This window comes from Convolutriloba macropyga, chromosome 14 (assembly GCF_964194025.1).
Source record: "Convolutriloba macropyga chromosome 14, txConMacr16.3, whole genome shotgun sequence".
Lineage (NCBI taxonomy): Eukaryota > Metazoa > Xenacoelomorpha > Acoela > Convolutidae > Convolutriloba > Convolutriloba macropyga.
This window is the reverse complement of record NC_134481.1, coordinates 39289528-39317207: the sequence shown is the minus strand read 5'-3', so window position 1 is coordinate 39317207 and position 27680 is coordinate 39289528. Positions and strand designations below refer to the sequence as shown.

Here is a 27680-nt window from a genome sequence, read left to right as displayed (position 1 = left end):
CAAAAAAGGGAGTACTCATTTTCTTTTTCAGATTCTGTGATTTTTAGCCGATGACTCAATTAAACGAAGGTTTGTCAAACTTTCCATGTTATTTTTATTAAACTTCTGTTTTTTTGCCTTTTGAAAAATTTTACTCCAAACATAACCCGTGTTAATTTTTTTTTGAAAATATTACCAGGTTCTGTGAGCGTTAATGGCCACACAACTAAAAGCGCAATCAGGCATTAACGAGGCTGCGTCTGATTAATATTATATAACAATTATATGTTAGAAAGCAAACTTGCACTTTTAACAAAACTTACATTTTTAACAAATTAGTAAGAGCATCATTTATTGAGTAGTTTAATTTTTTTCTATTATAAGAAGTTTTTTTCGTCCGGAGGAGTTTTCGGCTAATTGCTTTAGTATGTTTTTTGACGCTTGTAATAAACGGTTGGTTTAAAAATGAGTGCAATCTATTCGCGAATAGGAAACTAAAAAAGGGGCAGAAATTCGATCCAACGCCAATTTTAACTTTCATCAGAGAGAAAATGCTTATTTGATGGATTGCATTGTTAATAAAAATAGTCTTTTCATCAGTTAGTTCTTCTGTGTTTCCTCTTTTAATCACGCAATTTGAATGCCAAAAAGATTTTTTTCTTGCTGAAAAACAGAATAGATAATCACATGCCGTAATTTTCCAAAATAAACACGCCTGTGATTTTACGCATCTAGAGATAATAAGAAACAACAAATTGTTTGTGTTTTGTTGTGTTTATTTTCATTTCCACTCCGCTGTGATTGAGTTTTTTGTTACCTTATTAGTGTCAAATTTATGCAAGCTGATTTAAGGTATGCAACTTTAGTAGTTATTTCTCGTTGTAACCCCCCCCCCCCCCCCCCCCCCAAGAAAAAGTTATGCACGCCTTGACAAGAAAAACGCACGCTGTTCGCATTGATAGTATTGAACAATTCGATGAAATGTCTGATTTTGAATTGCAAATTACATTTCAAAGTCAATAACAGCCACACATCAATTTTAATCACAATTTACGAATACCCTTTTCCAGCAATGTGTAAGTTTGTAAGTTCATTGTTGAAACTTTGGGTAATTCCATTTTTTAAATTTTTTGGGAGACAAGGGGGGGGGGGGGGGTGGGAGTGAAGATGTTTTTTGTTACAGAGAGATTGGGGACATTGTTTGTCCGCCTGAAAAGTGCTCATCAAACATTGTTGATCTGTTTACAAAATAAGCAATTATTTACTTTTTTGTTTGTCAAATTTTATTAAACAAACCCCCAGTGACGTTAAAATAGGGGATCCCTCATTTATTCTTACTATTCTGTCCCAAATTGTGAACTATAAATTGGGAATGAATCTGGGAAAATCTTTTTGATTATTGATTTCCTCAATTTTGCACCACTATTGGAATATTTACAGCGCACAAAAAAGGCAAATTATATGCTGATTTACTTTCCCTAATTTAAGGAAAACCCGATTTGAAGAAACCGAAAACGGGTATATAGGGCACTTAAGATTTTGCCATTATTGCAAAATACCCCCCCCCTTCATCCTCCTACTCCCACGCTCTTATCTCATTAAAAATATTAAAATATTATTCTTAAGACCACTATTTGCGAAAAAATTTACTGCTTAAAATTTGGATGTTCCCCCATTATAGACCCTAACGCACTACCCCCCCCCCCCTCCCCTCCTCCTCAAAGATATATAGCCATGGTATAGTTACGGTAATAGGGGGCTATACGTTATTTGCACTCTAAGTGGGGGGGGGGGGGTAGGGGGTTGAGGGGGAGGGATATTTGAGGTTTGCATGCTAGCTTGCAAATGCGATTTCGTAAAATTGTCAAGTTACATTAATTTATTTGATTTTTGTACTTTTTAAGCTAAGGCCGCTCCGAATAATTTCTCCTCTTTGCGGAAAATTAATCTAGCTTATCAGACCAAATTGCCACTTTTCCCTCTCCTTCAAAATGAAAGCATGAGGGATAGAGCGAGACCAAAAAATAGCCATGTTTTACCGCAAACAACTGTCGCTGTTTTTTTTACGCATTGCAATCCAATTGCGATTTTTTACATTGGTCTTTTTTTCAACTGTTAACAAACGCCCTTAGCCATAAGCACGTATTTCACGCACGCAATGGGAGTTATTATAAGAAACAGCTAGAGATAGAGCGGAAAAGGGAAGCTAGATTCCTAACAACCCCCTCAGCGGAAACTGGGAACCCTAATCTATAATTGAATTGAGCTTCTTCCTCAAGAATGACGCCTGCCTCGATTTTAGGCAGCTACTAACAGATATTAACTCAACAACCCCAACACCCCCCCCCCTCTCACACAATCTGAATTCTGTTTCCATCTTTTTTATCGTCTTCTTTCGAGTGTGTTATTAGACTCGCCCTGAAGCCTTCTTACACGCTCCCGTTATAAATTAATATAGCAAACACAAAAAATAAAGAAGCGAACAATTTCAAAAAGCTCCCATTTAGAAATTTCTGCTTGAGAAAACCCACAATTACGTCATTAATGTTTCATGCGTGACTGAAGACTTTATTTTTCACGCGGCAATCACTTATGCGATCAAAACCGCCTTATATATATGTTGAAAATAACCCAAAGGCTATAACGATGCCCCCTTTTTTTTCTTAAAAAAATTGACATAAAGGTTGAATTATTTTACTAATGGAAAATAACACCGTCGCAACGGAATACATACAATTTAGTGTTCGTTTCGTACTTGCGGTTGGCATGATTGCCGCCTTAAAATCGCACTGACTATCAAAAATTTTTTTAAAAAATTACCAAAAAAAAACGTTCAGTGGTTACTGTAATGTGCGTAAAATTACCTATTCTCCTAAATTAATAAAAGAACGCGTGAACATTATATTATAGATGGAGTTATTCTCATTTTGCAAAATGGAACAACATTTGTCAGTTCAGTAACGGATTATCTTACCCAACATCCTTATTACATTTTCCCCAATTTCGTCTAGATGACATCAAATTTACAGCTCTAGAGGCAAAACGGACGCTTCATACCCTAATCCATATCCTTAATTCCATCTTAGTTATAACGGCCAGCGATTCTTTCCTTTCATTCGAACTCTTTCCTTTTAAGGAAGTTATCCAATTTTGGGTCTTAGCAGGGCATTTTTAACACTACGCCGTTTGCCCGGAAGTCTGTGAACGAAAAACTGCAGCCTGAAATGAAGCAAGCCAGGACTGTTATTTTGCCAATTCGCGCCAAAGAAAACAATTTATTGTCCTTTTAGAGTAAGTTATTTCGTTTTAGGGAATGATAAGTTGTGTATTGATGTGAGAGAGAGAAGTATTAATCAATGTTTCAATTGGCGGCAAGATTTGTTACGAATCAGTCGGTTTATATAGCATTATGTTCCCGCAATCATAGCTTAATGGTTGTGACATTCCCAACTCGAACTGTGACTTTTAAATCAAAAATCGGAAATTATCGGAAGTCATTCTTGACTTCCTTCACCCCTCCTTTCGGGTTGGGTGTCACCTAAGAGAGCCGCGCAAAACCTAGCGTGTTTTGTTTTCCCTAATCCCTTTGTGAGGACATCTGCAATCATTAGGTCAGTTTGCAAGTATTTCAATTCTAGCTCTCCCCTTTCTACAAGCTCCCTTATGAAATGAAGTTTAAGTGCAAAGTGTTTTGTTTTTCCATAGTGAGTGGACTGCTTGCTGAGCGCTATGCATGCCTGGTTGTCAACGAAAATCTCAATAGGTTTTTGTACCTCAACGCTTAAATCCTGAAGCAGATCTCTCAAGTGAATGGCCTCCTTTGTTGCCTCTACTAAGGAATTCATTTCGGCTTCTGCCGTTGATGTAGCAACACATCTTTGAACCTTTGTTGACCAGCTGACAACGGCTGAGCTACTACTAAGTTTAAAACAATATCCTGAAGTGCTTTTCCTATGGTCTAAATTTCCCGCCCAATCGGCATCGGAGTAACACTCTAAGGTTAACTTGTCTCCCCTCCTAAAAACTAAACTCTTTGACTTAGAACCTTTGAGGTATCTCAAAACTCTTTTTCCGGCTTTCCAGTGATTTTCCCCTGGATTCTCAACAAAAGAACTTAAGAAATTTGCTGCAAAAGCAATGTCTGGTCTACTTGAGCAAGCTAAATAATTCAAGCAACCCACTAAATTTCTAAAATCAAAATTCTTCATGCTCTCTTGCTCTTCACTCCCCTCCTGAGGGCAGTCTTCTTTTGTTAGTTTTATTTCTGCAAGTGGTGTCTCTACTGATTTGCAATTTTCTAGTCCAAATCTCTCTAACAGCTTTTCAATATACTGTTCTTGGTTGATTTCAATTGAATTTTCCTTTTTCACAATTTTCATTCCAAGAAACCAACAAAGATCCCTACAATCACTTATTTTGAAATCCTTAGACAGCTCACTCTCAAACCAAGCCGAGAAGTTTTCTCGAAATTCACAGCTTATTATATCATCTACCCACAAACAAACTGCGCCCTGAAGTTGTGTTTCACTTTTCTTTATGAACAAACAGTTATCATAAACCGCAGATTCAAAACCTTTAGCTACCAAAAAGTTCCTAAATGTCTGATACCAATTCCTTCCTGACTGCTTAAGACCGTAAAGACTTTTCTTCATTAAACAAATAAGAGGTTTTCCTTTGTTGTCTAATTGCTCAAAACCTTCTGGTTGTTTCATGTAATTTTCTTCAGCTATAGGTGCATTAAGATATGCCGTTTTTATATCCATTTGTCTTATTTTCGACCCTTTTTGAACAGACAAGCTCACAATTAAACGAATTGTTGACAACCTAGTCGTTGGTGAGTACGTCTCATGAAAATCCTTCCCTAAGACTTGACTGTAACCTTTGGCCACGAACCTTGCTTTGAATCTACTTATCTCCCCCGTCGGACCATATTTAACTCCAAAATGCCATCTACTACCCACTACTTTTGCTCCATTATCCTCAATTAGATCCCAAACTTTATTTTCGCTCAGTGAGTTATATTCGTCCTGCATTGCCTTCCTCCAGTTTTCATTCTTGAGCGCCTCTTTTGCGTTTTTAGTTAACAAATTTTGATCAACAATTTCACTTAAAAAAACTATTTCACTCATCTCTTTGTTTACCTCATGTTCTAGATTTGCCTGTTCATTCACTCCGAAGTAATAGTTGTTCTCGTCGAACCTTGCATTCCTTGTTTTTTGAACCTTAAGCTCACCGCGATCGTTTTCTATTCCTATCAAAAAAGATCTACTATCGAGTGCATGACCTAAGAAAATTACTTTTTTCGCTTTTCTGTCTATTTTGTTTCTGAACTGTTTCTCTATGAAAGGGTAAGCTACACAACCGAATACTTTCATGAAACTAAGATTTGGTTTCTCACCATACATGGCTTCATGAGGGGTTTTCTTTATTGCCGAATGATAGCAAAAATTTTTCAAATAGAACGCCATGTTGAGCGAATAAGTCCAATACTTTTTCTCTAAAGAAGCCTGATCTCCTAAACATCTAGCAGTTCCTACAGTGACGTCCCAAAGTTTCTCAATTTTACCATTCTCTTGTGGCGTGTACGCCGCAGAATTCTCAAGCCTGATTCCTTTTAACCGGGCAAACTTTTTAAAGTCGCTAGATATGTACTCTTTTGCACCGTCTGATACCAAAGTTAAAGGTTGGCCTACATCTGCACAAAATTGTTGAAATTTCTCTAGAGTCTCGTCCCTTGACTTCATAAAGTAAACCCTACAATATCTACTGAAGCTATCAACAAATCCTATCGCGTACTTGTGGCCATCTAGAGCCTCGGGGGTAATAGGCCCTAAGATGTCTGTGTGCACAATGTCCAAAACTGCTTGTGCTCTTGTTGTGCAATCTTTTGCTATTGGTTGTTTCTTAGCCTTATTCAACTCACAAATCTCACATACATCTACCGAACTGTCGCTGATACGCATTCCTTCAACGTGTTCAACTAGTTTGCTAAGGTCCGTAAAATTGTTATGACCCAATCTTTTGTGCCACATTTTCAAGCTACTGGACAGCAGGCAATTTTCTTTGCAAGTTTTATCAATCTCACTAAAGTCCCAAATGAACAAATTTTTCTCCTGCCTAAATGGGTACTCTAGACCGCTTTTGTCAATTATGCTTAGTTCTGGTCCTATCAAAACTTCAGCTCCTGCTTCTCTAAGTTTACTAATTGACACTAGACTGTGTGAGTTTTCAGGTATAAACAAAGCGTTCTCTAAGATAATTTTTCTATTAACCTGATTACTATCCTTAACTAAAAATGCAACTGTACCTCGGCCACAAATTTCAGACTCCGTTTTGTTTGCGTTCAGTACTTTGCCCGAGAAACTATCATCGATATCGATAAACATTTCCCTGTTGTTCATCTTGTGACTTGTTGCCCCCGAATCTAGCACTAGTCATACTCCCTCATCATCAACTGGGCATAAAAAGAAACTGAAGTATTCTTCATCTTTTGCTAAATTCTGTTTCTCATTTCTAACGCTTCGCCTGGCATGACTCTCAAACTTTTTATTCCTACACTCTGTAGCTTTGTGTCCAAACTTATTGCAATTGTAGCATTGAATTAATTTGCTGGTATTAGGCTGTGGGTTATGAGGCTTATTATTTGAGCGACAGAATTTTGCCATATGTCCAAACTTGTTACAGTTATGGCACCTTTTCTGCTTTGTTAGGAAGACACTTTCACTTGCGTTTTTCCTATCACTCTCTATTCTTCGCTCAGTGTCGAAGTTGATCAGATCTCGCTTCAATTCATCAAGTGACTTATCCTCACTACCGTACTTAACAAGTGTGACAAAATTATCAAATTCGTTCGGCAGACCTTTCAGTAGAATTGATGTAAACATTTTTTCACTCAAACCCTCGTTGACTTGGTTAAGGTTATATTGTAGTTCCTCTGCTCTTGTTATGTATTCGATTAGACTTTCGTCGTCTCTTTTAACAAGGCTAGTGAGTTCACTGACTAATTTTTGCAATCTAGGTCTCTCAAAGCTACGGAATCTCTTAGTTAACACATCCCATGCTTGAGCCCCATCTCCTTTATATGGCCTAAGATAAAGAACTGACTGCTTGTCTAGCGCCGAGACAAGCTCATACCATATTTGCATTTGTTTTTCTTTGAAAATTTCTCTCCCTTTATCTATAGCTGCGTCTTTTTCGGCTCGTGAAGCGTTAGGGCGTGTAGATGGGACATAATCTTCAAATGTACTACTACCATCAAGTACCTTGTACAACTTAAGGACAAAAATGCGAGCCTCAAATTGCTCCGAAAAGTACAAAAAGTCTTCCTCTTTCCCGCTGAATCGGACACGTTCGTTCTTATCACTCATCTCTTGTCTAACCAGTCTATCAATGCTAAGCAAAAATTAGTCTCTAATCAATTTATCAAAACTTTTTCACTAGTTACTTTCATACAAAAACCAACTCTTTGGAGAATTAGGATTAAAAGGTCGGCAAATAAAAGGTCCTACACGCACACACTACCCTCTTGTCTATGTTATTACTGGTCACTGAGAAACGGCCAGGCCACGTCCTTACAAGGTTTGACTGTAAAAGGATCCTCTAGGTCGGGTGTTATCCTTAGCGGAACCCAGGTTGCAATAACTTCACAGACTCAAGGGGAGTCTCTACATGTATCGCCCCTTATTAGCGTGATTATTTTTCCAAGTTATTATCATTTATCAATCAAGTTCAGCCATATTTGTATAGCGTTTAAGTTTTGCGCTGCTCTACAGGTTTATTACAATGTTTTAAAATCAAAATCTGAACGATGTTCAGCAAATCAGCGCTTCTTCAAAAATTGAACGGTGTTCGATTAGGTTGCGCTTTGTCAAAAAAATGTCCGACCGGTATCCGGAAATGCACGCGCGTCACAACCAATAAGCTACCTTTTAGGAAAGTAACTTTTTACAAATTTAGAACAATTAATGTTTTCAATCTTGGTTTGGCACTTTGCCGGCACTCAAACAGACTCCTTCAAAAGTAGGGCCTGAAACTTCACCCTGTTGATCCTTGCTAGCTACTCTTTTCGGACTCTTTGCTCTCTTTTTGGACTCTCCTTTGCTCTCTCGTTTTGGCTTTTCGTCTCTTTTGCCCTTTCTGGTCTCTTTGGCAGTGTCTTGTCCCTTTGCTGTTTTGTCTCTGTTTTTGTTTGGCCGCCTTGCAGAAAAATTTTTGTGTGCAGCTGTGCGTTTGGCTGGGCACAGTAACCTGATAAGTTGTGTATTGATGTGAGAGAGAGAAGTATTAATCAATGTTTCAATTGGCGGCAAGATTTGTTACGAATCAGTCGGTTTATATAGCATTATGTTCCCGCAATCATAGCTTAATGGTTGTGACATTCCCAACTCGAACTGTGACTTTTAAATCAAAAATCGGAAATTATCGGAAGTCATTCTTGACTTCCTTCAGGGAATTTAAATTGTCTCTATTTTTTTCTACCGACGTTCATTAATATTCACTTTAGAAAGAAGTTTATAGATTAATTGATTTATATTTAAATTTCCAAAATTTATTGCTCAAATGTTAATTCTTGTTAAAATGCAAAATTTAATATATAAACAGCATTTTCTTAACAATATTCAATCGTTTAAAAATTTACTTAGTTAAAGTAAATTGTCTAATTTCTTTTGTAATCGTGCAAAAAAGAATCAACCTAGCCCGTGGTTACAATTAACTTACATTAACTTTTTTAGTTTCATCACAATTAACTTCATTACCTCTCATTTGTGTTACAATTTTCAGCTTTTTTAATCGGGTCTAGACACAAAAAAATTTACCCCTATATTACCTGTGGCTTATTGTTATACCCAAGGGGGTTGTTACTAAAAACAATGGAAAAACAGTTATCCCCTAAAAAGAAGGAGCTCTTATCTCCAAAAAGTAGTTATGGGGACAAAGACTTAGGGGAATCGATGCCCGTGGAAATTAACCCACAACTGTACATGCAGGATCATCTCACAATGAACAGATATCTATCGCCTACCAAGAAAAACGTGAGTTCAACATAATTTTTGTTTTTTTTCCTCACAATTTTTATACCCCAGTCGAATTTCTGGGGGTATAAACAGACAAAAATGAAGAAAAGGCACCGAATGCGATTAATGTGGCTGAGAACCAAAAAAATGATTGATTTTGCCGGGATCTCTAATTAAATTTACCACTTGGATCTCAAAGTTATGTAACATTTTCACGGCTAGTTACATAATTTGGAAATTGGTGATGCTCATAACTATTCTGAGGCTGCAGACTAAAATGATTTCTGATCGGAGTGAAATCAAGCAGGTATTCACCAATGTATAAATGGATTTAAAGAGAAGATTTGATATGAAGAAGTAGCATTCCAAAATCTTGGAGGTTGTTTAATTCCTATCTGAAAATAGGTGGTCGTGTTTTTTCTTAAACCAAAAATTCAGGACTATCAAGTGCTTATTTCTCTTTGATTTTAAATTAATCTGTGACTTCGAAATTATCCGAGAGGAAGTTGGAAGAAAAGGTGAATATGTAGGGGTTGAGATGTTAGATATGTGAGAGGGCAAGCAAAATTGGTGCCTCCATTAGGCGTGAGCAAAAGTTGAACAAAAGAATGAACTGGAATTCTTACTATTATATATATATATATATATATATATATATATATATATATATATATGTATATATATATATATATATATATAATATATATATATATATATATATATATATATATATATATATATTATATATATATATATATATATCGTTTTTTCTATCCACTACCTGACCAAAAAATCTAACCGTCTGACAATACAAAGCCGTTCTCATGTAGATCTTTCCTCCTTTCAGAAAAGTGGAGAAATTGTTTTCAGCAACTATTAGCTCACACTTTTTTATCTGTTGTATTTTCCTCGTCTGCGGAGCAGGTTATGAAAAAAAAACTTTTTTCCAGATATGTTTTTTGTGTTTGCAATTGAAACATGTGCAAAGTTTGAATTGATTTTGGTATCTCTTATGATAATTAATTTTATCTTTAAGAGAAAGGTTTTTCTATTTATATCAAAAATGACTTCTCAATCACTAACAAGGATAATGGAGTTTTCCGCTACAACATGCCTATGCTGTTCCCCATTAGCTAAGTTTTCTAGGTTCCAATTGGAGCTTATACTGATGGTCGAAATTAGCAGATTGGCGTTCAACATTGCTTTGAATCTTAATTTCGTTAGTCCTCATATCGTTCAGATCAAACAGGGTCCCATTTTAACCCCTATTATCCTAACTCCCCATGACTTCACCACCTCAAATAAGAAAACACCTAATTTTTTCCCCTCCTTCTATTCAACCCGTATTTCAATTTCAATCTAAACTAAATGAATACTTTCAAAATAAATTTAGCTGGTGACAATTTAAGCTGTCTGTGATTCCAATTAGTGAACTCATTTTGAACAAAAACAGAGCAGTAATGGTTCCAAATCGTTCATGTGCTGACTGTCAATGCAAGCTCCAATTTTAATTTTTACTCCTATCTATCTATCCTTAAATATCTATCTTTTCCTCCAAGTTCATATCTGATAACGTGGAACTCACAGGTTCTTATAAAATCAAAGAAAAAGTAGTACTTGATAGGCCTGACTTTTGGGTTTAAGAAAAAAAAGCCACGGAAAGAACACCTAAATTAAGATAGCAAATAAACCACCAAGGAAATAAACCCCACGGAAACCAATTCCCATTTTAAGTTTGGATTTTGCTCGTGAAAATTGGTTCGGATGTGGTAGTTTCATAACAAGTCCTCTGGGCCAATAAGGCATGGCCATGGCCAGCCAAACGTGCTACATGCGCTGGCTGCTCTTTATTAGTCAGGGGGGTGGTTTATTTCCGAAGCGGTTTATTTGAGTGGGATTTTATTTCATTGTGGGTTTATTTCTTATCTAAAACTAAGTAAAGGAAATTTTTCCTCGTTTTTTTTTTCAAATTTCCCAATTTTATGTTATATGCAAAAAAAGTTTTAAAAACGAACAGGATTATTCCAAAACAAAAAATGAAAAAAAATATTGCAAACCCAGAAACACCCAAATGTCCCCGTTGCATACTGGCCCTATTATGAGGGGACCTTTCTGCTAGCCATCTGGAAATCCAGCGAAAACTGTTCTGGTGTCTGTTTATGTGCCTGTTTATGTGACTTTGTTTTTTGAAGACTATTCTAGAAATTTCTCTGATTTATTGGGCAAGGAGGCATAAAAACTTCAGTGAGCATAATTTTTGTGAAACCCAGCTGTCCTATAGGAGTCTCCGAAAACTCAAATTAGCGCGTGAATTTTTGCGCGCTATAAAATTAGGGGATAATTTTTTGGAACTACCTTTCTGTTTCACAGATTCACAGATGTTTCAATTGAAGTTGGTTTTGTAGGGCGGGCTTATTGCTCGACCAGTTTTTTCAATAATCGGTCGAATAACCGAGTCAATTGCTGAAACTGGAGTCAGCATTTTGTTGAGTAATTTCCTTTTTTCATAAATTATTCATCAAGAGACTGTCTCAACTGCTGCATAATAATAATTATTTTCTCTATTTCTGAGGAAAAGTGGTCCAGCTTTCGTAATATAATTAGCGTAGCGATAAAAAGTTTTTTTTTCAATAAATCTCTTCAGTTCAACCTCTTGCGTTTAACGTAAAATTCAGCAATTTTTCAAAAATTCCCCCCTGGGATAAGCCCCTACTTTATTTTGGATAGGATTAAAACCCACACAGAAATAAAACCCCTCGGAAATATACCCCCCTTGACATAAAAAAGCAGGCAGAGCTTGTAGCACATTTGACCATGCCTTGCGGGTCGTATCGATGCCTTATTCACCCCTGGGACTTGTTATAAAACCATCACAAATGAACAAATTTTCACAAGTATATTTAAATTTTGAAATGAGTTTTCATTTCCGTGAGGGTTCTTTTCCGCGGAGGTTTTTTTCTTGGAGTCTTACTTCCAATCTAAAATTAGGTGTTAGGTTTTTTTACCAGGATGTTTGTTTCCTATTTCTAAATATCAGCACTATCAAGAACTAATTTTTCTTTGATTTCAGAGTAATCGTTGATTCCGAAGTTATCAGATAGGAAGTTGGCCAAAAAGATGGATATGTAGTGATAGATAAGCGGGGGAGGGCTGCCAAAATTTGGTGCTTCCATTAGATGTGTGCATATGAAAGGATTGGAACATTTACTACACTGTTTTGATCGAATTAAGTTCACAAATTAGAAAAAAATCCTGTACAGCCCAATTTGTCAACAGCTGAAATTGATTTTAATGTTTCAATTAAATTAGGTTTTGTAAGCCAAAACCCAGTGTGCGACCCAGTTTTCAGTTATGGACTGAATGGACTTGAATGACTGAGTTCATCACTGCAGCGGGAATCAGAATTTTGCTGAGATCTTTCATTTTCTTCCTGATTTATTCTGTAAGACTGTCTCAATTGCTGCATGAAGATTATGCACTACATTTTGGCGGCGGGTCTGCGTAAAAGTTGCAGCGTGGTGTTCAAAAGACTGGTTGTTTGAATGATTCTGTCCAGTGTATTTTTTCTCTTGCGTATAACGTAAAATTCAGCAGTGTTGGAAACAAACCCCCGCGGCAATAATCGCCCCAAGGACACGGCTTGAGTATTTCTCGTGAAAAATTGTTTAGTTGTGATAGTTTACCAACAAGTTAGTCCCAGGGGCCCAAAAGGCATGGATATGGCCAGCGAGGCATGGACAACCTCGCTACATGAGTTGACTGTTCTTTATAAGTACGGGTTTTATTTCCTTGGGGTTCTATATCCGTTTGGGTGTATTTCCCATCTAAAGCCAATTAAAGTTCCTTTCTTTGGGTAATTTTCCCAAATCGCTGAATTTTACGCTAACGCGAGAGAAAGTTGAGAGAAACCCAACAGAGTTTTTCAAAACAGAATTCATTTTAGTGCAACGCTACAAATTGTTCGCAGGCTGTGCAAATTTCTCGCCAAAATGGAGAGCACAATCATTATGCAGCAATTGAGAGTCTCTTGATGAATAATTTAGGGAAAAAAGTTCTCAACAAAATTTTGATTCCCGTCGCAGAAATTAACTCAGTTATTCAAATCATTATTGAGAAGTTGGTCGCACATTGTGCCTTCTCTTACAAAACCATTTTTGATTGAAGCATCTGTGGGACAGGAAAGGCTGTTACGAAAACATTTAGTTCCTCGTTTTGGGCGCGTGATAAAAATCAGGAACTCGTTTGATTTTTGGAGATTCCTACAGGAAAGCCATGTTTCAAGAAACTTATGCACGCTCAATTTTTAGACATTTTGTATGCCTCTTTGCCAGATAAATCACAGATTTCTCCATTGTCATAATGTACTCCAAAATATAAAATTGTTTCACTACTATCACTTTTGCGCTGATTCCAGTGAAAGCCTGAGTTGAGACGCCATAGTTAATTTATAAGATCTTCAGGATTCTCACATAATACCATGAGGCGAAACAACGCCTTAAACACTTTTCTAATAACAGCTTAAAATTTCGTTTAAGTTTTACAAACATCTTACAATTTCTTACAAGTTAACCTTCTAAGTTAATCCGACGCTGATAAGAAACAGTGGACACACAAAACTTAAGTGAAAAAAATTAACTAAAATGAAACTAAAATGAAACTAAAATTAAACTAAAATTAAACTAAAATTAAAAAGTTAATTCAGAACTTCATTTTTCTCTTCACACATTTGTAGAAAATTATCAGCTAATCTTCAGACAAGCCACGCAACTTTTCTTGTCTACATTTGTTATTTAAACAAAGATCGTGTTCTAGAAACAGCAAAAGTGAGCAAAGACCGAAACGAACTTACGACGATCTTACGAGTTAACGATATCTTTCAAAGTCTTAAATTCTTTCAAATTTTGTATTCAGATCGCTCGAAAGATTTTATAAGATAGTCATTCCGTCTTGACCAGGGAAGAGAGCATTTCCAATTTTTGAACTCTGAAATAATGTTGTAAGCATTTCATTCAATTATTGTTTGTTGAGAATTTTTTTCTAAGAAAAACTTTTGTGGGAGGGTTTGTTTCTTCTTGTGAATTTGAAATTTTCCTAGCATCTGTCATTATCCAAAAAATGAACAAAACGAATATTATCTATTTTTAATGAGCTCTTTTGTTCATTATGCTTCAGAAAATAGCCTTTGAATATGCTCCATTCGAAATTTTGGAGAGTTTTGACGTTTTCGTAATCGCTAGTCGTCAAAATGGCTTCTGGCTGAAGAATAAGCACAAAGGAACTCTCAGAATAACTCCAATTTTTGTAAAAAAGAGACAAATGAAGTCAAATTAATTAAAGTCAACTAAATAAACTAAATTATATTTTAAATAAACTAAAATATAATCAAAGCAAATTAAATATTTTTCAGCAATTCTCATAAGACGTCGAAGAGCGATTGAAAAAGCAGAATAGAAACTTTGGCCATTTTTAATATTTTTGTACTTGTGTTACTGTTATTTATTATCAAATATCTCGAACAATCACAGACCAAATTTGTCAATTGCAGAGAGATTTTGAGTAAATTGTTGAGCTAATGAAATGGAAAGATTTGCTTGATGACATCAAGACTTGTCAATGAAATTTTGCTCCTGAACCAAAGGTTTCAGTTTAGCAATCATTAGTATTCTGCAAAATTCATCTTGGAACAATAGTTTCAACCGGACAAAAAATGATTTTTAATAACAGCACTAAAAGCTTCAAAACTTTAAACATTAGATTTTCTACGACAAAAGACAACAGAAACGACCCAATGTACAAAACTTTTACTATGTTTAGTTTTCAGAAAAAAAACTATTTGAACGCTAACTTTTTCTTTAAATGTGGAGCTACAATAATAACAGACAAAGTACCTTCCTTATTTTCCTGGAAAAGTGTAAAAAGTACGAAAAATGCTTTTTGAAAGTTTTAGTTTTTCACGTCTGTATCTTGAGGTTTTTGCTTACCTAGCATTAACTTTGAATTTCAATTGGAACGATTGAGGCCTTTTTGTTGAGCACATTGAATGAGACCTTATGTGCTCAAAAAACGCGTTATAGTTCCGACTGGTTCTTTGTTCAGTCGATTATCGCTGATCGATATATTCATTGGATAGAGTTGTAAGTGGTGGCATTAGAAATTTTGTCAAACGTACAATATCAAATCAAAGATTTTTTTGAATTACGTTTTTTCCGAGGAGTTAAATGTTTGTGAATGTTAGCCGCACTTCCGCTGTTTTAATCTCATTTTTCGTAACTGTTCGCTAAAATTTTGATAGCTTTTGCTGAAACTATGATAAAAAGGTTAAAGATAGTCTTATTGATTTTACGTTTTAAGACAAAGAAAGAGAATTTGAATTGTCTGAACTTGCTATCATTTGGTTAATTGTTGGCTAAATTTTTGGCAACTTTTTTAATTTAAAAAATGGCACCAAATATGCCTCTTTAGCTCACTTTGTCCGAATTGACCGGTGGTGCAGACAGCTGAGACAATGTTCGTACACCTAAATTAGAGCTAATTTTTCCTCGCGTTTCGAAGAAAGTGTTCTGGAACAAACAATTTTTTGACCTCTCGATATTTTAAATCAATATTTATCATAAATGCATCAAAGTTTTTTCAATATATTAAAAATTTCAGTTGGTAAAACTAACGTTTACGCAACTATTTTGAATAATTTTAGTTTTTTCAACAGACACGAGTTTTGATTTCCTTATTCAGTATTGTGATGAAAAAAGGATGCAGAATGTATTTCGATTCCATTCTGTCTGAGGTTTTCGATTGCAGAGACGTAAAATGAGGCTCAATGAAAAAACTATACGTATTCCGAGAAGAACACATGGTTCTTATGGCTCCGAAAAAGTGTTTTTTATTAATTTGTAAGGAATTCTCAAGTTCTACCACCATTTTTTATTCTATTTGTAGCCCTATGAATGATTCTAAATAAACATATGCACGATTCTCTATTTAAGGAGCTTTTAGTGAAACCAAGCAATGCTCTCAGTTAATACCTAATGATTTATCATCAATGTAACTCAATGATTTTCTATAACTCATTTTTTGATATTTTTGGCGGAGAGCAACTTGGCGCTGTCTTTTTAAAAAAACAATTTTGCATTTTTTGTTTTCTAATCTTAATTACAGACCAAAAAGATTTCAAATCAAACCTCAGTTATCGACAGATCAAGTTTATCTGCAAATGAAGACCAATTGACATTTTTTAAAATTTTCATAAAATGCGTATGGTTTTTTTTATATCAACATTCTTTGCATAAAATTGTTTGTGAAAATCTAATTGTTTCCTGTATCAGTTGTTATTTTGCCATCTGTTAACTTAGTGGCACCATAGACAAGTTCAATTGACTTCCTATGCAGCTACAAATTTAATCTTTTACTGAATTTCAGTTGAAACAATATGGTTGTTGACTTTTTTTAAAAAAAAAATTTGTCTTTAAAAAAGTTAATGGTTGTTTTTTATCTTTTTCTGTCTTTTTTGCGTAATCTCAGCAAAAAGAGAAGTCGCGTTCTCTTTAAAGTAAATTAGATTTTACTCTTTATTTGCGGTTTTATTTTTTCAATGAGGGTTCTGATACTACGAGTTTTCATAGGCTCTTTTTTGGTTTTTGACAATTTCTATTTCTGAGTTTCATTTTTGATGTCTTGTCAATTTATCACAATAATATTGGTGTGCTGAGGAAAAGTCGCATATCAAATTGTTGGCCTTGAAAAAAGTCGATTCTTATTGTGCTTTTATTGATTAGATTATGATTTTTTCAGTTTCGACGCCGTTTTCTCCCAATTTTGAACAGAGTTTTTAAATTTGTAAATGTTTAGTTGTATCGTCTTAAGGTAGCATAAATAAAATCATTTGATGATTTCATTTGAAAGCTACTTTTTTCATAACTTTGAAATTAATTGTTTTCAATAAGTATAAATTTTTTGTCAATTATCTTTCCTATATCTTTTTTTGTTGAAGTTCAAGTTAAATTGTTTAGTTTAGGTTTCATCTGATGTTGTTCTCACTCTGTCATAAAATTTTTTTAAAGAAAATTGTTGGGCATTGAGTGTTGGTTGTAACTAATGCTTTTGATGTTCTGTTGTTTTTCTTGTTTTTTCGTTAATGGCAGGTATCCTTATTGGCATTGTAATGAGGTATTACATAATTTGTTTTTGGTTTCAGTTTGAACCAAATTTGTAAACGGATACACCATTAATTTTTGAGAGTGAATTATTTTTAAAAGCTTTCTATCTCTTCCATTTTTGTTTGATACCTAAGTTACAGAAAGTGGTTGAGCGAGGGCGGAACAGGAACATTATTGGCGAACGTACATTGCCAATCCTGCTTGGATGAATATCAGTTCGATTTTCCAAAAAAAAAATTTGTGTTTTTCAAGAAAATAATCTGAAGCGTGCTAACTTTTCAATTTCAATTCTACAGTTTCTGAGCTTAACTTTGCTAAGACAATTATTTTCACCGTTTTATCTTCAATTTTTTGCTAATCTGCTGACAGTCACAACTTTTTTGAGCTCATACAATGTGAAACAGACTTCTTTGCTGCTTCAGAAATTAAGTTGATCTTCTCATTGAAAAAAATTGAGGAAACAGTTTTCCCCCATTAGATTTTTCCGTATTAATTTTTAGCTGCTTTTGTTTGACTTATCTTGGAATGCTCTTACTGTAATCAGAGGTTCCTTTTTCCCAGCTCATGTAGTGCAAATCACAGGACACCTCAAACTAGAACTCTTAAATTTAGTCTTCTGCCTTTTTCTTGACATTGATCACCTCATAGCTTTTCCGCTCTAACATACGAGGTTAAGATATAAACTTGATTAAAAAGTTTTGGCCTGAAAGCTATTGATTTTTTAGCTATATTCGTGTTCACTCTAAGTTTTTGGTTTTCTTCTATAAGCCTTAAACTAATTTCTTCATTCTTTTTTGTGGTAAGAAATGCTCAAAGAAGATCAAAAACAAAAAGGTAAAGTGAAGTCCGTAATGAAACGCTATCTCTGCCATAAAATAAGACCATCAAACAGATATCTCCTAAAAACTGAATTACTTTTACTAGACTCTTAGATGTAGCAAAACCAAACTGGCAAAAGTTTTAGAGTACTATTACTGATTGGCCGCTAAACATCTTCGTAAAAATGATATCGATATGATAATTTAGCAAGAATTTTGTCGAAAATTATGAAAATATAAATTCATGAAATATAAAAACTCAACTATCATATGTTATTCAAGTCTCTGCAAAATATATAAAAGTTCGCACTTTTTATTTAGAGTTAGATAAGACTATGTCTTATTCTTCCTGCCAAAAATGTATTTGTTTTGAAAATTTTAGAATTTTTTTTCAGTTGAGTGCCGCAGAAGATATTCAATCTAGAAATATCTATTTGATGGCGTGTTTTTCCAATGGAATGCGGTTATTGGCGATCTACTGGTCTCAAAAAACTGTCAAGTTATTGATTTTCTTGTCCATTTCTTGTCTCTATAAAACCGTGAATAATTGACAATGAGCCATAAAACGGACACTTTAAACGAGTAAATTAAGTTGAGTTTTTCAAAAACGTCAGCTTTTTTACGCCCTTAATTCAACATTATAATGCTGTAAAAGTTTGTAAACGACATTGCCGGTAAATGAAGAAAATTTGTTAAAACTTGCTCAAAATTCAAAATAATCGACACCATTATCGACAAAGCGTAATTTTGAACTTGCGTGATAATTATTGACAACAGTTCGTCACTGTTTAAAACGCTCTCTGTCACTATTCTATTTTTCAGTTAAAATATTGTTTTCCACTATCTTTTCCATCTTATCAATAAGGCAGAAATCAACGACGAGAACCTGATTGATGAATAACCTATAAGTCCCACGCAGATTAGGAAAAAAAGTTCGGATTGGGAAAAAAAATGTAGAGTTAAGCCTATCCATAGCTTCTCGCAGAAAAAAATTAGTTTCTGAGCTTGTTCCTAAATAAATAACGATTACATGACAATTTACCCAAAGCCATTTTACCCAATGCTAACTTACCAAATCCCAAAGAAACCAATTTTGAGAGTTACCCAATATCATTGATCTGCTAAGTAAGTTCAGGAAATTTCTTTGAAGATCCAGGAAATTAATTAACCTAATTAACTGAAATTGATTACACTATCGGTTGAATTGAGTGACAACATTCATTAACTTTTTTCCACAGTTAACGAATAGTTTTTTTCACGCTGACAAATACTGACAGAAAATGTGATTGAAAAAGTGTTAAACTATTGCTACTAATGCTCCTTATGACAATAAAGAGATTGACCTTCAAAATTTGGCCTTGAAAACGAGGTTTAAAAATTTGCCCTAAATTTTTTGTGGGCAATTCACAAAATAACACTTGGAGGTATTAAATGTTGCATTTAAAAGTTCTAGATCGAGCCAAAATGGAGGCCACAGTTAATTGTCGAGCCAAACTCGAGACTATACGTTTAGTTCCAGCCAAGTTTCATAAGTTTAGGCCTCGTCTAAGTTGACAATGGAATTAAAAATCAATGGAGTTTTTTTCTTAACAATTTGGGTTGATGTTGACAGGACTATGGTGCCAAATTGACAGACCTTCAGCTTCACATGACAGGCAGAAGATCTTCTTGTTCCTCTCTTCCCTTTATTACAGAGTCAAAGATAGAGGAGCAAAATGAGGAGGGGGAGGGGGCAGGGGAGGGGTCGGGTGGCATCCCCGTATCTTCCCTCTTAGGGGTCAGAACAGGCCGAGGGGCTCAAGAGAGGTCACACTCCTTCTGTCTAGCACAACAGAATCGCAGGTAAAAGTTAACTAAGAGCTTTATTTGAAATGGTCAGAAACAACTGTTTTCTGCCCTAGTCATAGTATGATACATAAATTTTAAAATTCTTCATCTATTTTTCTTTGAAGAATTATTTTTTGCAAATTTTTGCAAATGATTTGCAACCATTTTAAAATTCTTCTAATAGCTCGCAAAAATCTGTAAAGTTACTTTTTTTTCAAAAGTTAGACAATAATTGAATTTACTTGTTAAAGCTCTAAACATCTGATCAACCAAATTACCGAGCCTCATTGTGATAAAGTTCAGTTTCACTCGATTTGGTCAACTTCGTTTTGCGCTCTTTATCAATTCACTGAGCGAACCTCTAAGATCATTTTAATCTAATGGTCCACTTTATCGACAGATACTTCGTGTTCATATCTCATCACAGAGCTCAAAATATTATCAACTCAAAAAGTTACATTTAACTGTACATATAACTGGTTAATTTGGCTAATTCACCATTTTGGCATTTTAAAGCGAAGACTTAAAATATGTTTGAATGCATATTTTCTCTGCTTTTCGTTCAGTCAACTGCAATCAATTTTCCTAGGCTGTGATGATTCCAAAGGTAATTTTATATGAAAAATCATTAAGCGTGAAATATTTTATTGAAGGCCTTTACGGGTTTTGAATCTCCCCATTTGTTCTCAGTTTCTGTTTAAATTTTCCCCATATTATGAAGTCTAATTATGTGACCGAGAGAACAGCTGACCGGAAACAAAATCGCTTATACCAAACAGATCATCTCAAGAAAAACGACTATTTTGTAGTTTTTAATGACAAACTTGAAGACCGCTGACATAGCATGCCCGTACCTAACTTTGAGAGTAATTCAGTACTGAATCAGGAAGTTTTTCAGAAACAATTCAGCACTGATTCAGAGTCTGTTCATGCCACATTTTGCTCCAAATTCTCTGACTCAGGCTCTGATTGCGACTCTGAATCAGACTCTGATTTTTTTCTGAATTAGGTTAACTTTATAACTATGCTCGTGAGCCAAGCTAGGTTTTACAATTGCTTTCGCCCTCAGGTCCTTAGAAAATATAAATTCATATAATACTTGTAGAATTTGACGAAATTTATATAAAAGAATGCTCTGTGTGGTTTAAACCCTCCTCATTTTTCATTCAGAGTTTGGGACCGGCAGTGGTGGAGTTACTGAAATAAACTCTAGGAAAACTGGTATAACATGGTAAAGAAGCTTGTACTGTTTTCCTAAATGAAAAAAGACAAAAATAAACATTAAAACAAAACAAAACTAGGTTAAAGACATAATATTGCTTTAGGTTTCTCTGAAAATGACAATAAACAGCACAAAAGCTCATTAATAAGATCATAAACCTTTATATTAAAACCGATTATAGAGAAAAATCGCATTATTTCAAATAAAGAAATCTATTTTTTCAATTAAACGTTTTCTGACCAAATCTTTTGCAGGCTCACATTCCACATAGCCTATAAACAAAATATGCCGAAAAATTAACAATACCAAAAAATCAATTTTACAACTGATTAAAGAGAAAAATGCAACCTCTTCAAATAATGACTTCAAACTTTTTTCAAATAAACGTATTCCGACCTAATCTTTGGAAGCTTCAAAATTCCTTTAGCCCATAAAGTTGGTTCTAAACCAACAAGCAGGAAAAATTCAACTTTTCACAACACCAAAAATTCTATTTTAAAACAGATTTTAGAGAAAAATGCAACCTCATTAAAAAATGACAATTTTTTCAAATGAACTTATTCTGACCAAATCGTTTGCAGAGTCACTGTTCACATAACCCATACAGTTGACCCTAAACCAAAATGCCGGAAAAAGCAATATTTCCCAATGACATTAAAGCCTTATTTTAAAACTGATTAGGGAAAATTTCAACTTCTTTAAATAAAGACAACTGTTTTTCAAATGAATGTAAAACAGAAAAAAAAGACCGTATATTAAGGTGAGAATAGGGAATGCTTTTACAGCGAACGGGTAGCGAGCAATTCGCCTATAATTATTCAAAAGTTTTGTCTGATTACTAGGGGAAATTTATAAGAACTATATACTTGAAAGATTATACGTAATAAAAAACCTCTTTTCTACTAAGGCTGCGAGATATCTTTTTCCTAAAACTGTTTTTGGCAGTGTTAATTGTACGAAGATATGTAATGGTGAGTTTGACTCTCAATTTATTGACCTTTCAAAGGTTTTTTAGAAATTCCAGAATTCTTACGGGATCAATTCCTAAATGCTAAATTAAAATGTTCATTAACAGATGACGAAAGTCTTAGGTAGATTATTGTGCTGCTTTAATCTTTACTAAAGGAGGAACACATGAAAAAATCGGATGTTGAACAGGCATATTGAAGGAACCATTTGGTTAACTGAAGCAAGAGGAGTTACATATCAAAAAACGCGGCTGCGGCTCTTAGTATTTGTGAAGCACTTCCCGAGATATTAACAAAAATTTGATATGAACAACATTTTTTGTATCCAATTATTGACTCAGTTCTCTGAAATTGCACAATCAGAAAGAGCTCCGGAATGTCTTCCAACGTTGTTCTGAGCAACGGTTATGGCCATTGCAGTTCTTCCGACCTTGAGTCTAATGTGCTACATTGAAAACGGTTCTTAGCCCCAAAAGTGTTCTGAGTTTAAACAGTGCTGACTGAATAAAAGGTACGGGTATCCACCAATTGACCCTTAGTTATCAAACTGGTAGAAATATGTTAATCAATTTGGCAACAAATCTCAAGAGTAGCATCAAAATTGTGCTTAAATTCTAGGCAATTGGAAACACACTCATATATATATATATATATATATATATATATATATATATATATATATATATATATATATATATATATATATATATAATAAAAAAAGCTAGTACGGGAAAACAGAGAAATTGAAATAAGAAAGACAAGGAACCGAGAAAAGAATTATTAACTGTCAGAAAAAAAGTTTGCACGACTCACCAGAAACTCACTTGCTTTTATTGACGTTAAAATTAATATTTTCTGTTTCAAAATCAACGCTGGATGTCAGTTTATGGTCAAAAAATTTTTTCGTCGCATAATCACAAAATCAATGAAAATTACAGAAAGTTTAAAAACATCAAGAAATGGCACAATCAGTTACTACTTCACTTAAATACTTGTTTTTTTTTGCGTTATAGCCTCAATCAAAATATATTCACTCATTACAGTATACCTATGGTATTTAAGGGTCAAACTATGCGTTATGTGACCACTAAGCTGAGGAGCTAGTACGGGAAGCAGTTTTTTCAAAATATTATCCTAAAAATCAACATTTGCCTACAAAACACTACTAAATAACTTAATAGCAAGCTAACAGATACATTTTAGACGTAAGAGAGGATTTATTGAAAAAATCAAAACCAAAGAATAAAAACTTGCCAAAAGAACAAAAAAGTGAATGTTTTTTAAGGTAATGTCTTCATAACTTCTATTGTTTTGCTTAAATTGAACGATTAGCTATCTGCGAATTTTCAAGACGGATTAATTGTCCCTAAAATACAAGACATAAAGCAACAAAAAACTGGAACAAATGATAAATTGAAAATTAAACTTCCATTTATGTGCACAGATGATTGGTATCATCTGAAACTTTGACAGGGAAAAATGTTCTGAAAATATGTGAACACATGCTAAAAACAACATAGGAGCATATGTTTTGAACTAAATAGCACAGATGTAAAAAGAAATTAAACATACTGACCAGATTCAACTAGAAAACACTTCATTATTTTCGCAAAAGCGTTTATCTCTACATACACGAAGAAAGCAACTAAAAAAACTTGAAACCAGAAAAACTGATTTTTTCAAATAAAATTGATAGAGTGATCAAAAGTTTTTAACATATCCGAGCATTGGAAAGCAATTGTAGTATTTTATTGACCTATTGAATTGACAAATGATTTAAAAACCCCACAATTTTGGGGATTTTTTTCACCGGCTCTTTTCAAAAACAGGCTCTAATTGTAATAAGCTCAAGAGACCAATGAAGTAAAACCAACAGCTCCCGACATCACCAAATATGAGAAAAGCTCAAACATAACTGACTATTTTAAGAAAAACAAGTTGTGTTAGTGTCGTAGAAACCATTAACTGTGACCGCGTTTTCTCAAAGTATCAATTAAAGTTCATGAAACCTTCAGCCTATAAGACCCTGAGTTAACGATACTTGATACCACCTAGCGATAAGGCATCAAAAAAAAAAACGTGCAAAAATTCGCAAGTATTTTATGTGAACAAACAGTAGAAAGTTCTTATTTATAGACTAAGTACACTGAATAAATGTCATCGTGCTTCCTTAAAACGCCATTGTCATTTATTTTGTTGAGACTTAGTAACGAAGCAGGCAACGAAGAAAAGGCAATACTAATTTAAAAGAAAAACGAAAATTTTGTCAGAGTCTTAGCAACCAACAGAATTGAGCTGGAAGCTTTCACTAGATTTATATGTTATTTGGGCCTCATTAAGAAGCCCCTGAGTCCTGAAAACTATAAGACTAATTGACAAAACAACAGAAAGAAGAAAAAACAGGTTACGCTCAAAATTCATCTATCGAGAAGGCTTCAAAGTTTTATTGAAAGAATGTCAAAGTTCTTAAAAATTTTGGTTGAAATTTAAATTTTTAAACAGATTCAGCATCGTCTCGAGAGGTAGGCGATGAGACCTGTCAATACTACAATGCTAACGGTGAAAAAATGGTGGAACGATCAAAAGTTTTTAACGAATACAATCTATCGAGCCTTCGAAAGCGATTGCCACATTTTATTGACGTCTTGGAAAGACAAATTGGCAAAAACGACAATAATTTCAAAAGAAATATAATAATTTACCAAAATTTCTCAAAAGCAGGCTCAATTTATTTTAAACTCAAGAAACTATTGAAATAAATGCAGCTGTTCCACGCACCAATAAATACGAGAAAACTTAAATATAACTGAATATTTTAAAAAAATTGTATTGGAGTTGTAGAAAGAATTAACTATCAGCTCAAGTCTTCTAATTTTATCATTCAAAACTCATGAGAAAGCCCATGGACCTTGGGTTGACGACACCTAGCAATAGGGCAACAAAAACGAAAAAACTGCAAAACAAAAGTTTACTATTATGTTGAACAAACAGTACAACAGTATGGATTTCTTTTAGACTCAGGTCATTGAACAATTACCATTGCATTTCCCTAAAATGCAAACGAAAAGAGAACAAAAACAGTCGATACCAACGCAAATTCTATAATATTTTAAGAAAACAAATTTTTTCAGAGTCAACTAAGCAGCAGAAATGAGCTGGAAATTATCATTAAGCTTATATAGGCTTTCTTAAGATTTTCTTTAGACCTGTTAATTTTAGGATTAAGTAACAAAATAACAGAAAGTAGATTAAAACAGGCAAAAATCAAAACTGAACTCATGAAAAGCGTCAAAATTTTAATGAGGGAGCCTCACAGTCATTAAATTTTTTTGCTGAAAATTAAAATCTTTGAAAAGATTCAGCGTTGTGTCAAGAGGTAGGCGATGAGACCTGTCAGTACTAAATCTAAGTATCAACGCAACATTAGTGTCAACTTCATTCCTTAATAGAATGTAGAAGGATTGTTTTGTCTTGTGTTTAGAATTCTGATTTTTTGTTTAACTCATTCGATTTACATTTTGTTTAACATGTTAGATTATTTGGTAATCTTAATTCTACAAATAAGGTTAATACTATATTTGTGAACATCTTGCAAAATTTCGCAACAATGCACGGTTTCCCCCATCAATTTCCAGTGATTGCTATTCCGTCATTAAAGTAAAAGTATTTCCGATTGCACAAGTCCAAAAACTTTTTCGATCAAAATTTAATAGATATTATTCAATAAGGCGATAGATTCGCATTAGAAGTTCAATAGGCTATACCCGGTGTCAACGCTATCAAGTGCTAAAAATATAAGAATTAAGGGGATGCGGTGAATGGTTTTAAGAATTGCGGCTTTTAGCACTGAATGCGGTGAAAGCGGTGAAATTTAAAATTTCACCGCTACAAACCGCACACCCTACGTTAATTCAGATCTCTTTGAGGTAACATTTTGCAAGAGTTTTGGTAACACTACAAAATTTACTGCTTTCACCGCATTGTTCGCTAAAAAAATGCGGAGGATTTGCGGTGAAAAATATCTTTTCACCGCTATTCACCGCAATTCTTGCATTTTTTTTCGACATAAAACGTCAACCCGGGTAGTCTTACACGTAGTCAACATCAAATCAGTACCTAAACAGTATTAAGCTTTAATCAGTTTTTTGGTCAAGCTTATGAACTGATGGGTTTAATCGACCGGGGTAGCTGATTTTGATAACGAAACTTCTCAATTACTTTCAATTTTAAGTTCTAGATGATGAAGTTGTTTCTAGGTATCAATGTGGGAGCAATGAAAACAACGAAAGCGAAGACAGCAAAAGGAAAAAGAAGACAAGTAGGGAGGGTAGTAGAGGGAGGAGAGGGGGAGGAGACCAGAGCAGTGAGGAGGAAGAGGAAGAGGGTGGAAGCATGCCACTTAGTCCAATCCACCAGCAAAGTTATTCCACCGAGGAGGGAACTTCCTCATCCGGTAGTTCAGTTCACATTGCCCATGCGAGAGGAAATTGGGCTCGATCCCGTTATGCCCACTCGCGTCCAACCCCCCCCCCCCCCCCCCCCGCTGCCTGCCCCTTCCGTTCTAACTATGCTAAGATGGGCTGGAATCTATGTACCCTCAATTACCTTGAAATTGGCCTAATACCATCAGCATTGGGTGAGGAGGAGGGTTATCTTAGCAATGCGATGCTATAAGCATTGGGGCGCCAAAACAAAATACTCGCAACGTCTGTGATTACAAACTTTGCAATAAAATTGACGGAGTTCAACGAAATGTGGCCCAAACGTTTTTTAAATCGGTCATTAATTTAAAAAAGTTAAAAACGTCAATTGATGATTTTTACAGGGACTCCTAGTATCGACCTGCTATCTGTGAAAGATCTCGGAGGACCAGACAACAGCAGCCGAGTCCAGTCGAGTCGTACATGGCCCCAGAGTGCCATCCGAAGTGCTTCGGCTATTCACGAGTCACTCCTCGAGGGCATAGACGCAGAATCGAACGCGGCCTCAACATACAGCGAGTCACTATCTCAGATTCCGCAAATCAGTGTCAGTCAAGAAGACGTTGGAGAGGAACATTCTGCGAACATTGTTTAAATTTGTTTTTTTTTACTTCTGAATCGCCAATACATCCCTTACCTCCCCCCCTCCCCACCCCTCCACCCCCACCCCCATCCGCCAACATCCACAACAGGCACCCAAACACCTCGACCCCCTCCCCGCCCCCCAGATCAGGAACAAGCGCCAACACCAACGCAACACAACGGCCTATCAGTGCTACCGCATACCGCAACAATTCCAACAGCAACTACATTTTTTGATTTTAGACTCTGCTTAGTTCAGATGTAGCATCCGAAAATTTGCGATCTGCAAATACTAGATATATTTTTTTAACAAAAAAAAAAGAATTTGTTCTATTTGACACATCAGGCGCGAACAAATTTCAAGCTTTAGTCGTTATTAGGGGGGGGGGGGGTGTGGGGTGTTTGGGAAATGTTAGAGACTGCTTACTGCTATGTAATATCATACAAATTCGCTTCCTTACAAAAATCCAAAAATCCGACCAGATCTAACAAGATTGTCAAAACACATCAAATGAGGCAAAAACATTTTTTTCAAGACATTTTTAAAAATCAGCTCTATTGGTTTTCTTAAATTGCACAATTTTGTAAAGAATTTTGTTGTGTGCAGTTTATCTTCACGAAATGATTAACTACGTT

At 34.9% G+C, this 27680-nt stretch overlaps 2 protein-coding genes across 12 annotated transcripts in view; both read left to right on the top strand.

Moving 5' to 3' along the window:
• The window catches only part of LOC142353219 (uncharacterized), a 511758-nt gene that overhangs the window by 430044 nt on the left and 54034 nt on the right, over window positions 1-27680 (top strand). The gene's annotated exons all lie outside the window — the stretch shown is intronic.
• On the top strand, window positions 532-27329 carry LOC142353708 (uncharacterized). Of its 11 annotated transcripts, none has more exons than XM_075406032.1 (6): window positions 532-578; window positions 2890-3270; window positions 8712-9011; window positions 19577-19806; window positions 26238-26434; window positions 26807-27329. In XM_075406032.1, exons 3-6 carry the CDS (start codon window positions 8850-8852, stop codon window positions 27055-27057), a joined length of 840 nt encoding a protein of 279 aa, XP_075262147.1. In that variant the 5' UTR covers window positions 532-578; window positions 2890-3270; window positions 8712-8849; the 3' UTR covers window positions 27058-27329. The 11 variants fall into 11 exon arrangements, with proteins under 11 accessions (XP_075262147.1, XP_075262155.1, XP_075262148.1 ...); XM_075406033.1 differs by lacking the exon at window positions 532-578 and adding an exon at window positions 597-671; XM_075406031.1 differs by lacking the exon at window positions 532-578 and adding an exon at window positions 681-831.

Bases quoted from the DNA above. Each gene is read 5' to 3' on its own strand.
- LOC142353708 (XM_075406032.1), top strand. From the start codon at position 8,850: ATGGAAAAACAGTTATCCCCTAAAAAGAAGGAGCTCTTATCTCCAAAA. The intron at 19,807-26,237 runs GTAAAAGTTAAC...AGTTGTTTCTAG, and splicing joins CTAGCACAACAGAATCGCAG to GTATCAATGTGGGAGCAATG. The intron at 26,435-26,806 runs GTAGTTCAGTTC...TGATTTTTACAG, and splicing joins GGAGGGAACTTCCTCATCCG to GGACTCCTAGTATCGACCTG.